This window comes from Zea mays, chromosome 6, assembly GCF_902167145.1.
Source record: "Zea mays cultivar B73 chromosome 6, Zm-B73-REFERENCE-NAM-5.0, whole genome shotgun sequence".
NCBI classification, from domain to species: domain Eukaryota; kingdom Viridiplantae; phylum Streptophyta; class Magnoliopsida; order Poales; family Poaceae; genus Zea; species Zea mays.
Genome location: NC_050101.1, coordinates 121,679,106 through 121,693,052, shown reverse-complemented (window position 1 = coordinate 121,693,052; position 13,947 = coordinate 121,679,106). Strand labels below are relative to the sequence as shown.

General features: G+C 47.5%; 1 protein-coding gene across 2 annotated transcripts; it reads right to left on the bottom strand.

Annotated features, from left to right (window-relative positions):
• Nucleotides 1-547: 547 nt before the first annotated feature.
• On the bottom strand, nt 548-4,955 carry LOC100283578 (uncharacterized). 2 transcript variants are annotated; one of them, NM_001371950.1, is made up of 4 exons: nt 3,434-4,623; nt 2,633-2,704; nt 1,549-1,578; nt 548-838 (listed from the first exon to the last, which is right to left on the bottom strand). In NM_001371950.1, the coding sequence occupies exons 1-4, from the start codon at nt 4,265-4,267 to the stop codon at nt 758-760; spliced, it is 1,017 nt and encodes a 338-aa protein (NP_001358879.1). In that variant the 5' UTR covers nt 4,268-4,623; the 3' UTR covers nt 548-757. The 2 variants fall into 2 exon arrangements, with proteins under 2 accessions (NP_001358879.1, XP_020394575.1); XM_020538986.3 differs by lacking the exons at nt 548-838; nt 1,549-1,578 and adding an exon at nt 1,585-2,305 and having other exon boundaries at nt 3,434-4,955.
• Between the last annotated feature and the right edge of the window lie 8,992 nt (nt 4,956-13,947).

The window sequence follows — 13,947 nt, the reverse complement described above, 5'->3', positions numbered from 1 at the left end:
ATGCATGGGTGGTGAACTACTGAATCCTTGTGGAAAACAGGCTACATTCTGAATAAATTTTAGGATAAATTTTGAAAGTTAGAAGTGCATTTATTATATGATGGTAGGAGCATACATTCTCGAATACCAGAATTATGATAGGGATACGGCGAAGTTGGATGGGATATGCCGATCTACGGATATTGAGACAAGGATATCCATGTTGCATATTTATTAGTTGGATGGAATTTTTATGTTTGGTTGGATGGATGAAAGTGAATATGATAAGAATCGACATCTTCCGTCCAGAAGCAGTCATGAGTAAGGTAGCCCAGGAAAACAGGACTTGTTACAAGCAGAAGCATACAGACCATCTGAGCTATCAGCTATAATCTCATTGTCAAATTATCTCAACAACATTAAGGCCTTGTTCGTTTGTACCGGATTGATGGGCCGAAACGATTCCTAACCGGATTGATTCTCTAATTTATATAGACTTTGATAAACTGGAACGATTCCGGGTACAATCTGACACAAACGAACAAGGCCTAAGTTACATGCATGATCTCACCATGGCAATAGGAGGGAGTTAAATGAACAGATTAGATAGTACGCCTCATTGTTTATATGAGGATTGCGCAGCTGAACCTAAACGGTGAACTGTCAGGCACAGACAACAACCCACGTCACAGAACAACTTGAGATCATCTGGTATACACACGAGCACATCTAAGCCGACGATCTCGACTTCGGTGAGGTCTGTGCAAGCTTCAGCAGGCTACCATGGGCCAGTCAGGGTGCGGTGAAGACAAAGTTTCTTTGCCTTCGGTCCATGTTGGTTGTTGATTCGCTCCAGGACCTGCAAAAACCATTTACAGAGAAATTTCTGTGAGCAAAAAAAATATATGTATATATATATATTGTCCCAAGTGAACAAATCATGCAGAACAAAACCACATGGAAGATAAAAAATCAAGTCATCCCTATTTCCCTGCAACGAATTTATTTATCTTTTTGGGTATCAAATCAATCTTTTTTTTTCTTATAAACAACGAACATGATGGCTCATGGATGAATGAACTTGTTGACACCATGTTTTACGAACAAGCCTATGGTTCAGAAAGTTTTTGAGTGTAAAAGGAGAAACTTTCAAAGTCATGTACCAAAATCATATGGACATGGAAATAAAATAAGGTCATCATGCATTGTTTTAGTGATAGGTACATGCTGGAGTAGATTCTAGTCGTATTTCAGAAAGAAGAAAAAAAAATCAAACTCATGTCCAACCAAACATCAGCAGGTTTCTATCATGGGAAAGTAGGAACTAGAAAGAGCCCCACTGAAATGCTGCGAGGCTGGATCTGTGAAAGTTCCATGGAAAGGATTAAACCAATATAGAAAAGTTGTTGCTTAACAGAAGCATATCATTATCATCAGCCCCCGCCTGCTTCCCCAACATCAAGAAAACATGCAATAGTGATGAGGCAGAGTCTAAAGAGAACTTGGTAAAACTTCTACAGAAATGAAAAATCTTAACAGCAGTAGTTTCCTCAAATGGAAGGTCCTTACCTCATCCTTTTGCTTCTTCAGCATTTCAACCTGCACAATTAAGCATACCAAGTTAACGCCTCTCCATTTGTTTCAGGAGTTAAGAAGAAACAAACTATCGTGGATGAAATGGAACTTAAGTCTGAAATATATAAACTCTTAACGGCCTGTTTGGATCCTTTCGTTTTAGAGGAATTGGAATATACCTTACGGACTGGACTATTTGGCTTGAAATTTGACATTCTAGAACTTTTCAAAGTTTAGATATAGACTGTCTTAAATTCATGAGTTGACAGATAGAACTAGATTCCATTGATCCACATGCTCTATACTAGGCTCTTCAGCTCGCTGACATGCAACAAACAGTGCAACACACAAGTATCTACCCTAATGTGGTCAACAACAGCATACAAGTATGTTACGCATGTGACCATGTTAACTTGGTATGTGCCTAAATTATGATTATTGGAATTGATTTCAATTCCAAGGATCCAAATGGAGCCTAAGAGTTAAGCTAACCAGAACTTGCCTTCATTTGTGCCAAATCAATGAGGTGGGGACGTGGGGTGATGGCGCTACAGTGCTACACAATGAACAATACAAATATGCAACACTAGCAATTTATCAATAACATCAGATGCCCAGGTATTACATGTGACAACTGAGGTCTGATAATTCAATATAGATAGCATACATAGTGGCACCGTAGCTCATGTGAGAACGACCGCGACAGATACCGGATCTTGTGCTTTGGCGTCGGACGATTTGAACTCAGGACCTGAAGAGTGCTACTTAGATTACTTAACCAATTCATCCAGAGGCCAAGGACCAAGCATTTGGATGTTGCTACTAATTGTGGCAACTTATCTGGCATGCCAGCGGCAAGCCTCATTATAAAAAGTCTCTAGGAGCTCAAATCTCTAGAAAAAGGTACCAATGTGGAGAAAGACTTCATGAAAGTCTAATATAAAGAGATTATCAAAGGAACACAGATTGAATACATTCATTGATATGGTAAACAAATAATGTGCATACAACCATGAAAGAAAAAAATCTCCCTTTTAGTGGAAACAGTAGTTCTTTTAACAAAATATAGCAATCATACCTGCTTTTTCTGCAACTCGTCATTCAGGTCCTTGAGTTTTGCCACCTCAGCTTCCAGCTCAATTATGTATGCCTACGATGTTAGAACGCATGCGGTCAAGTGTCTGTACACTGGGTTATGATTTTAGACTCTTACCAGTAAATTGAAGCATCATAGCAATTTTCTACTAGCAAGTACAGCAATAAAATAAATTTGAGTTCCAATGGAAAACTAGGGGTCAAAGATTATAGCTTATACAGCAGTACATGTGCACCATGGAATAACTTACAGATGTAAAATACATCAATCATGTCTCTTGTATTTAGCTAAAATTGACTAGAAAGAACACAACACATGTGTTTATGATTGGAATTGTGAACCTCTGTAAGCCCAGGGTGCTACCCCTATCCTCTCAGTGTCTCAGTGAGGTGGTTGAAATGATGAAGTCTGTGAGACTGTAATGTGCAACCACCATCTCCCAAATTAACAAACTTATCCAGTGTCTCAGTCTTTCTGAATCTGAGAGGATCAAGCTGAACCATGGTTCATCATCAGATTCTTCATCTCTTTAGATGAAGATAAGACATAAGAGCATTATACAATGGCAACTTGCTATCTGTATAGGCTACTTAATAACACAGAGCTAAACTGGAAGTGGCAGATCACATCAAGTGAATAAAGTACAACATAATCGAGAGGCATACCAAATATAGTCACCATAGAGTTCCATTTCAGACAAGTTTTTACTATAATTAAACTAAAGGTGCAGTATGATTAACGGACAGCACGCATAGCAGTGCACTGAAAGAAGTAAGGCTCCACCTGCTTCCTCGCGCGCGACCTGGCTGCCGACTCCCTGTTCTTGATCATGCGCCTCTGCCTCCTCTCCACCACCTTCTCGACGGTCGGTCCCTTCCTCACCCTCAGTGCAGTGTCGAAGGGATACGGCACCGGCGACAGCGACGAAAGATCCCCCGCCTCCACCTTCCCCATCCCGTTGAACACGACCGGCGTCGTCGGCACCGCCACCGTCATCCCTCCTCCGAGCCCCTGCCCGACGACCCCGGTCACCACCCCGTTCCCCAGCTGCATGGTCTGCGGCGCGAGCGCGACCGCATTCCCCTGGGAGAAAAGCCCCTGCGCGTGCGGCTGCAGCACGAGGGTCTGCTGCCCCATGTCCTCACGAACCACGCCGGCGCGTACCAGGAAATCCTCCAGAGTCATGGACCCCAGCGTCTGCTGCCGCTGTGCCTGCGCCGGCAGCGGCGCGTGCGCGGGCGTGGGAGCGGGAGCCGCAACCGCCTGCGCGTCCTCCCCGTCGGTGAGGCCCACGATCTCGCGCCAGACCTCGTCGACCGTCTTCTGGCTGAGCGTGCGCGGCAGCGTGAAGGAGCCCTGGCGCTGGATGGGCGCCCCGGCCTGCTGCTGATGCTGCCCATGCGCGTCCATGGATGCGGCCGCCGTGGTCGGGGCGGCCGCGGTCATGGCGTTGGACTCCTCGGCCGTCCAGATGTTGCGCAGCAGCTCGTCCATGTTCATGGAGCCGAAGTCCTTGCTGGCGCCGCCGAGCGCGGTCTGGAACTCGTCGAACGTTAGCGAGTACACCGAGCCCTGCCGCGCCAGCGACGGGGCCCCGCTCCCTCCCGGTGTCTCCATCCCCGCCTACCGCCTTCTCCTCTCGGCTCCCAAATCCCACCGGAATTCAATTCCGCACCACAGACGGATGCAGAGGAAAAGCGGCGGTGAACAGAGCTGGCGACTTTATAGCCGAGCGGCGGCGGTGGCGGCGGCGGCAGAAGCGACAGGAGGGCGCTCCGCTCGCAATGAGCTTGACCGTGACCGTGACTAGTTGCGTCTGGCGTGCTACAGTATACCACAATAGCGAGAGGAAATCCAGTTCAGTGGGACGGGTTAAGAAGGAGAGCGGAGGGGGAACACCGGGGGATGTGGAGCTCGAGCGTTGGTGGGGTGGGGGGGTTGGTGCGGTTTTGAGGGAGACGATCCCGGCGGCGAGGTGCGCGACGGGACAGGTGTCGCCTCGGGGGCAATAAAGTGGTGCTGCGGCAGGCGGCAGCCGCTGCCGTCGGGGGACGACAAGAGGCCCGCAACCGGTCAGAGGATAGTGTGGGCGCCGGAGAGCAAAGTACACAGCCTAGCGCCATAATGCTCGCGCACACGGACCCGTGACCACCACACTGTACACGGGATGAAAACGGCAGCGTTTTTTTGGGGTGCCGGTCGAACACTCCCGCTTGTCAGTGTTCCAACAAGTGACACTTTGACACACTTCTACCTATTTGTGTCGTTTTGAGTCTTGACTGATAAGCGCACCGAAAACATGTGATTTAAGGATTATGAATTTGTTATGTACTCCATCCGTCCTAAAATATAATTTATTTTAGACTAATAATATGTTTATTAAGTAATATATGAATGTAGTTTTCATGTATGTCTATATTCGTTATAATTTGAATGAATATGGACGAACTTTTTTGATAGAAAGAACTGTATTTTTTAGATATAAGGAATACTAAATTTGGCACCTGAACGACCGGATGGTTTGACCTTGTGGTTCGAACGGTTCGGCATGGCAGGTTCGCGATTATATTAATTTAGGTTGGAATTCTTATCATAGTTATCTTAAGAACCCACATGAAACTGTTAAGATTCATCTAGGAACGGATGCAGACATTTCCCATATATATATATATATAGTTTATGTATTTAGAGCCCTGGGCTCTCTCTAGTTAGATAAAGCCCTAATCATTCAAGACCAGGTAGACCAGGTAAACCAGACGTACCACAAAAAAAACTTTTATGATTAGTTATACAAGCATTTCTTTTGTATTCGTTTTAGAAAAAACGCAGAAATTGATTTATCCCACACCCGCGCCCAGCTATCGGATCCGCCCCACTGCGCCCCCAAATCATCCCAAGCGCTCCAACCACTCGCAACCCTAATCTAATCCGCCGTCTTCCGGATCGGCATCCGCCCTCATCCCCTCACCCTCTTCTCCGCCTTCCAGCCGCAGGAGCCCCACATCCCCTCACGCTCTTCTCCGCCTTCCAGCCGCAGGAGGCTCGCCGCTGATTGAGGATCCCGCGGCCGCCGAAGAGGCCACAACGGGAAAGCAAATCCACGCGCCCGAGCGGCCCTTCAAGGAACCTGCTCGTCTCCCGGCGGCCGGAATGGTCTTCATCTCGTCGTCTACGCGCAAGAGGAGATCTGGATCTGGTTCGTTTGCTTTCATGCATCCTGACGCCTCCTCCCTCCCCTCCCTGAGTCGAATCGCAAACCGACCGCTCCTACAGTATCCCACACCCGGTCCAGTAAATCCACCTTTCTATACCCGGGGATTCACACCATGTCGCCCTCAACCCTATCTCTTTCGACGGCTCCATCCCCACCCCAACCCAATCCATCGCCGCCCGCCGTCGCCCCAACCTCGCATCCACCGTCAACGGAAGATGCAAGCGCGAAGGCATGGTGGTGGACACAGGTGGCCGCGCCGAGAGCAAAGGCGCCAGTCCAGGTGGAGACGAGCCGCTATGGGTCGGAGTGCGGGACCGCTGAGTTGCCCTTGTACGCGTGCGCCCAGTAGTCATCGAACTCGCCCATTTTCATCCTCCCTTTCCCGTTCCCTGGGTGCGCATGTTCCAAGCACAAGAGCACTTAGATTAGCGTCTGTGTGCTCGGTTTCGCACAGAAGGAAGGGGACAGCAGGGGGATGGGCGTGTACCTCGTCGCCAGCGATGGGACGACGAAGACGTGGGCACCTGGTGAGCCTACAGCCCTCAGCTGGTGAACAGAGCGAATCGGCCGCCGTTTCAGCTCGTGCTGTGACACCCCAGTGTCACCTAGGGTTTCTCTTAAAAAGCCAAACCAAGAACCATTATTTTATGTGAACCAAAGTAAGCATGAGCATCAAAATAACTTAAGTAAGAAAGAATTCACCAAGTATATGCTTAAAAGTGTCATGATCAAGACAATTGAGTCTCTTAAAGGATAAGAATGTGCAACCCTAATTAAGAACCCTAAGTGAACCCCATGAACAAAATTCAAGAAAATAAGCAAAAGGGCATGAAAAGTTTAAAATTTTGAGTTGAGCCAATTATATAAGTTGAAGTATATTTGATAAGCAACAAGATAGATTGAGAAAGCTTAGCCAAAATAATTCAAGAAAACCCCCAAATCAAGCTTCTTTTGTTGGGACTCATTGGGAATTCTGAATTTCAGAATTCTGAAATTCAGACCTTGAGCCAAAGATCAGGGATGTTCACCTTGAACCCTAACTCGAATCCTAATGGCCCCATTGACAAAATTGTGTCTAACTAACCCCTCTGTCGTGTGCCAGAAGATGGCATTGGGACGCGAGCCCTAGACACGACAAAACTTGGGATTTGCCTCGGGTTTGGGCAGGGAGACAGACCAGATTTCCTGGCTCCATATCTCTGCAACCAGTAGGCAAAATCCTATGACCCCCACACAAGAATGGTAGCTTGTAGGGAGGAGAAGAGGTTTTGTGCACTGACCAAGGCGAGAGCAGGCTCGGATGAGCGACCACACGCGCCAGAGCTTGGGCAGAACGCACGGGCACACGTGTTCGACCCTGGTCGGCACGCCAGAGCTCGCCCAACCCGCGCGCGCGCTCGCCCCGGCGTCCGGTCAAGTCCGCCGCGCGCCCACGCCCTCGGTCGTGCCCGCCCGCGCCTATAAAGCCTCCCCGGGCGCACCTCTCTTCGCCCCGCACTCACCCTCACCGGCCAGCCACCGTTCCTTAGCTCCGGCGAGCTCATTTCCGCCCGCCATTGCCGCCAGAGCTACGGCCGCCGTGGCCAGCCCACTCCAGCCACCCTCCAGCCCAACCAGTGCTTCGGCTAGCTCCGCCAGTAGCCCGTGAAGCTTGCCAAGCCCTCGGACCCGACCGGACTTCACCGGAGGCCCGAGATCAACCTCACCGGACTTCGGTCTTCCGCCGCCGCGCGTGGACCGAGCTATCCAGTGAGTCTCCGCCCGATTCCTTTCGCTCATGTCTTCTCTGGCATCCCGTGGACCTCCCTGACCTATTTGATTGAACTATCTCGCCGTGACCAGGCCGGTCTCCTGGCCGCCGACGAGCATCCCCGCCTGCGCGCGTGGACCGACCGACTCCGGCCATCTCCGACGGTGTTCCGCACACCGTTGTGATCCCCGCGACCTCCCCTTCACCCTCGGCCACTTCACCGGAACAGTCTCGCCGCCGGTAAGCCCCTCCGCCCTTTTCTTCGCCGCGGCTACTGTTTAAGGTAGAAGAAGGACCTCGGGTTAGGTTCTGTAGAACCTGAGGGGTTTTTCGTAATGTCAGCGACTCATGTGAATAGTAACCTAAGGACTGAATTGCGAGGAAAACTTAGAAAAACCGCCAGGGACCCCAGTGCAAAGTGGATTTCCATTAATCAATTCTGTTATTCTTTTTAAAATAACCAGAGAACTTAGGAAATCCATAATTTGATGAAATCTTAATGAAAAGCTGTCAAACCAATTTTGCTAGCTCTGGAATATTATGATCTATCATTTAAAATTAGTAAACCCCATGCTTTCTGTTCAAAATTTTAGAGTTTAAATTTAAAAACAGAAACCCCCTAAACCTTGTTTAATTAAGGAAAATTAGTTTTTCTTTTGTGCTGAGCTTAAGAAAATTTGTAGATGCTTATACCTTAATTAGACACTGTTTAAAAATAGTAGGAGCCCCAGCATTAGAGATTATGATGTAGTTATTCATTTAAAGCCATTTTGTCCAAAACTTAGAGAAAATCAGAAAGGCCTTAGAGATTAATGAACAGTGATTAGTAATATTTTTCCTAGATTACTTATGCAACAGAGAACCTAGGAAAAATGCAGAGACCATTAATTTGGACCAATTTCTAATTAAGATGCTTTAATTAGCATTATGTAGACTGAAAATCAATTATTAGAATTGCAAAACTATAACCAAAGTGGTTAACAAAAATCCAGTGAACTTATAACCACCAGAGCCCCACTACAAAAATACAGAGCACCCCAGCCTAACTTTTTAAGTAGGGAAAATAAATACAGAATGATAATAAGGCATTTTCCCACTAAATCATGAGCAACCCCAAATAATGTGATAATGGGCAACCAAAATTTTGCTAAGTCCATGATGAGATAAACCACCAGAGAAAAATACAAACCCATGAAAAAGAAGTGAACCCATGCCTTTTGCTAGTAATTTGTGAGAAAGGCCATTTAGCTCAAATAATGCAAACCACCCCTTCCCTTAAGCAAAAGGAAGCCAAACTCCAGAATGATTGCTCTTGCACAAAATACTAGCTAAGAAAAATAAGAACTCTATTGTTTGATGTTTTTCAAGTATAGTGGTAGTAGAAAGCACCCCTTTGGCTAGAAACCTTAAGAAAATCTTGGGGAAAGAATTAAAGGGTATTAATGACTAGAAATTTGTATCAAGTCGTGTTACAACACCTAAAAGCCAGCAAAAATAAGTTTTTGAAAACTACTCACTGTTAAATAATAGTTGTAGTTCAAAGTACCCCTTCTGCCCTAAAATTTGGTAATTTTGTCCAGAGAAAACCATTCACTTTTTGAACCCCAAATTTTGAGACAGAGAATCATACACCAGTAACAAGCCACTGTAATTTTTGCAGAATTTTTGGAATTTTATAAAAGCAACTTGTAGTTCAAACCTACTCCAAAACATTAAAGAGAATAAAAGAAAAGAGAAGAAGGAATAAATCTCATCCCAATAAGACTAACCCAATTTACCAAGTATACTACTAAAGGGTTTTACATAAGCAAAGTTAACTGGTTTTAACTCAAAAGATCATACATCTTTAAAGTTATAAATTCTAAAGCACATATCATATCATGCATATATCTTACGCATTGCATTCATTAGATTGTAATCTTGCCGACGGAGAGTACGTGCTCATCCCCGAGCAAGGACCTGTCCAAGAGAAGGACCAGGAGCAGGCTTCAGAGGCTGCTATTGAGGATCTCCCCGCAACCCCAGCAATTGAAGGCAAGCCCCGGTTTTATGCATAACCATGTTATTATATGCTACTTTACTACACTTAATGCTTGTAGGATTGCAATGTGCACTTAAGTGTAGGAGTTGCTTGAAACCTCTAGTTGCATGAACTTCGGATTCCTTTTTGAGATGAATACTAGTATGCTAGGTCGAGTAGCTGCTTGCTAATCAGGATCTCGGTAGAAGTCGAGTGATTTTTCTAGCACTCGCGCGAGGTCAGGAATTGATTGTATTCATCTTGATAATGGGATATATGTTGGTCCGTGGACTTGGATCCAGGGAGGATGCCATGTCCATGAGACGGGAAAAATGAATTAAGGATTAATGTGTGGATACCTGAGTCAAGCTTTTGAACGTACTAAGCACATGCCGGGAAAAATGGTAACCGGTAAACCTAGTACCTGAGTGAAGCCGGGCGCGGACTTTATCCCTCATGCGACCTGAGACAGGGTCTCCCATGCTAGCTATGGTGGGTACAAGTGCGGCCACTGCACGACGGCAGTCGGGGTCAGCGGAGCATTGTATGCCAAGGCGGTGAGGCCTGGACGCGAACGGGGAATCGATGGGGACGGTTGTCATGTGTGGGGTCGGAGTACCCTGACATGCCGTGTGTTTAGGTTTACCTTGCAAGGTTTAAAAACTCGATTCGAATCGTCTGCTTCTCGCAGCTAATGAGACTGCTTGATTCCTTGTACTGCATCGAGTAAGAAGTGAAATGTGGATTATATGAGATAACTTGTTGATTGAACTAATTGATTGTTACCATGTATGCTTAGAAGGAGCAAATCTAGCTAAGATAATGATGGTAGAATTTGAAAAGCTAAAAGTTGATTTTAGAAACAGCTAGTGCTTTTGGCAAACCAAACCCCTCAGCCAAACAGCTGCATAGTCTAGAGGTAGAGGAGTAGACTCCTCACACCGGTTAAGTCTAGCTGAGTATTAGTATACTCAGCCTTGCTTGTGGCACCATTTTTGCAGGTACCATGCAGGATGTAGTTGATGGTGTGACTTGGCCTACCACCCTGCCACCGGGTTGGACGGTCGAGTGGGATGTTGCTCCGGCAGGAGAGGAGCATGAGGAGTAGTGGGCTAGGCCATGTCCATTTCCTCATTACCGACGACATCGATTATCCGCTGCACTTTATTTTGTGAACTTTATTTGCTACTCAAAAACTCCGATTTATGTAATAACTCAGTACTTAATTTGAGGTTTCCTGTTTTATTGTATTTCTTCTGTGACTCACCTTCGAGTGAGATTGTGGAATTTGATCCTGGTTAAGTGGCTCTATCAGACTAGATCTGAAGGACTGACGGGTTATTCCGATTTAAGTGTGTTACGGCCTCTGAGGCGTGACTTAGGCACTTAAGCTGGAATAATTCGGGCGGTTCTGCCACAGCTGGTATCGGAGCAAATTCCACCACAGAGAAGGGCAATAAACCATGAATACCAATTTTCAAAATCTAAAACCTGCCTAGAAGCTACTACGGATCGTCAGGACTAGACCGCTAGACCTAGGACGAAAGGCCTTAGGCATAGAGGGAGAAATAGGTGGCTAACTAATTAGGCCCTGTGGGCCAATACTTATATTTTAGGATGCCCTAAAAAGGCACCCTATTTTCCTTTTGAGAGGCAACGTTTCTTTCCGCATGCATGCATTATAAAACATAAAGAGGAATTAAAATTGAGCTAACCCCCTTTTCTTCGAAATCATCCGGGCTCTCTTTTTCTTTTTCCTTCCACCATAATCTTTATCTTTGATTCCCTTCCACAGATGAATTCACCCACCCCCGCCAGTGGAGGAGACTCTCGTTTCAGTTCTGACTTCCTTTCTCGCGATGGCTTTCCTTCCATTTTGTGGGAAGTGCTTAATTCCGTCGGTTACCCTACGCCCCCTTTGTACACGGTGCAGTTGTATGAGGAGCATCGGGTACCTCGTTGTCGGGTCTGGCTAACTTTGGAGGCTCATCCCCTTCAGCCGGGTTGGCGTTCTCTTGACTCTGAGACGATTGGACTCAGGACGGACGACACCGTTGAGGCAGCAGCCATGAAGACTCTGACAACTTTTTGTGGCTACCATCCCCTGGAGATGGTGATGCACCCCTTGGGACTCTTCCCCGCTGAGAAGAAGGATGATCCCATATGGTGTAACCGCATGAGCCATGTGAAGGATGTGTGGGCAATGTATCCTGACTTGGTTGGGAGGGTCACTGTTCAGTGCATGAGTGCGCTGTACCGCCTTCAGGCCCTTCAGAGCGATGCTATGACACTTCTTGCTAACACCGCTCAGGCTGCCAAGCTCACCCTCGACAGTCGGGAAGATTTTGTGGTCGACCTATCCACAGAGTTGGTGGAAAAGGATCTGCAGGTGGAGAGGCTGAACCAGCGTATTACCACCCTGGAGCAGCAAGTGGAGATCCGAGATAACACTATTGATGTCTTGGAGAACCAGCTTCACGACGTGCAGAGGGAACTCGAGGAAGCAAATGACCACTTGGACATGCACCACCTGGAGATGGAGGCCAATGAAGCAGGAAGCGAGGGAGAAGAGGCTCCCGAGGAGCTAGGACCAGCCCCTGGTGCCAATGGGACTACCTCCGCGATACCTCCTTCACCCGTATCCAGTGTCGCTTCCACCGCTCAGGGTTAAGCAGTCGCTTTGACATTTTTAGGCGGATAGAAACCTATGCGAGCTTAGTGGTATCACATTTTGGACTAGGCTTGTGGGTACCTTCCCCTGATTAATGTAACCCTGTAAACTTTTGATATCTGTGGGATCCTTGTCACCATGTTATCTTCATTCGAACCTAATATTATGATTATGGCATTTTCCTTCCATATGAGATGATATCTTGTCATTCGGAAATGTGAATTGGGATAACAATGGCGACAATCTCTGTTTTCAGATGGCAGCGAGGCAGCGTCGCGGGCAAAATGAGCAAGCTCCCCCGCCACCTCCTCCAGCTCCCACAGTGCAGGAGCTGATGGCCCAGCAGAATGAGATTCTGCGACAGCTCTTGCAGCGCCAGCCCCACCCTCAGCATCCTGGTGGAGGCCAGCATCAGCGACCTCCGGCTATGGCAACATACCAGGAGTTTCTGAGCACGCAGCCGCCCTTGTTCACCAAGGCAGAGGATCCGTTGGACGCCGACGTGTGGCTTCGCGTCGTCGAGTCCAAGTTTCCCCTCCTCACAGGAGACTGCCCTGATGAGGCCAAGGCTCGCTTCGCCGCACAGCAGCTTCGCGGCCCTGCTCGGACTTGGTGGGATCACTTCCGTGCTATGCTCCCCGATGATCGTGAAGTATCTTGGGAGGAATTCAAGACTGCCTTCAGAGGGCACCACATTCCAGCTGGCATTCTTGATCGGAAGTTGAACGAATTCCTGGCCCTCAATCAAGGAACCCGCACGGTACTGCAGTATGCGCAAGCCTTCAACGACTTATGCCAGTATGGAGGGTATCATGCTGATTCTGATGAAAAGAAGAGGGATCGCTTCCGCAGGGGTCTCAATACCAAGCTGCGGGAACGACTCAACACTGTCCGGGCCGATAGCTTCAATGAGTTGGTCAACATGGCCATCTCTCAGGAGGATTGCATTGTTGCTCACCGGGCAGAGAAGAAGAGGAAGGCACCAATGGCAGCACCATCCGCTCAGGCTCAGAGGTTCCGGATTGTTTCTCACAATCAGAGCAGGGGTTTTCAGCAGCAGGCAGGCAGATGGGTGATCAGGCCACCTCAGCAGCAGCAGCAGCCGGCACCCAACCGCTATCCAGCTCCCGCCCCAAGAAACAATCAGCCTCCGCAGCAGCAGCAGTTCCGCCAGGGCAATGGGAACAAGTGTTTCACTTGTGGCAATGTGGGCCACTATGCCAAGAATTGTCCCAGGAACCAGCAGAGGCAGATGCCAGCACCAAATCAAGACAAGGGAAGAAAGCAGAAGGTGCAAGTCAGGCAAGGGAAGCTCAACTTCACTGCTCTAGAGGAAGTGCCAGAAGGAGCTCCTATCATGACCGGTACCTTTTCAGTTTATAATCAACCTGCTTTAATTCTGTTTGATTCTGGTGCATCTCATAGTTTCATTAGCCAAAAGTTTAGTGCTAATTGCAAACTGCCATTCTCTCACTCAAAAGGGTCATTCATGATAGTCACACCTGGGGGTAAAATTGCAACTAATCAATTAAACCAAAGTGTGCCTATTCAACTGGGAAGCCACATTATCAAAACCACTCTTCTTGTGTTGGGATTGGAAAATGTGGACATTATTCTAGGAGCAAATTGGATGACCTTGCAC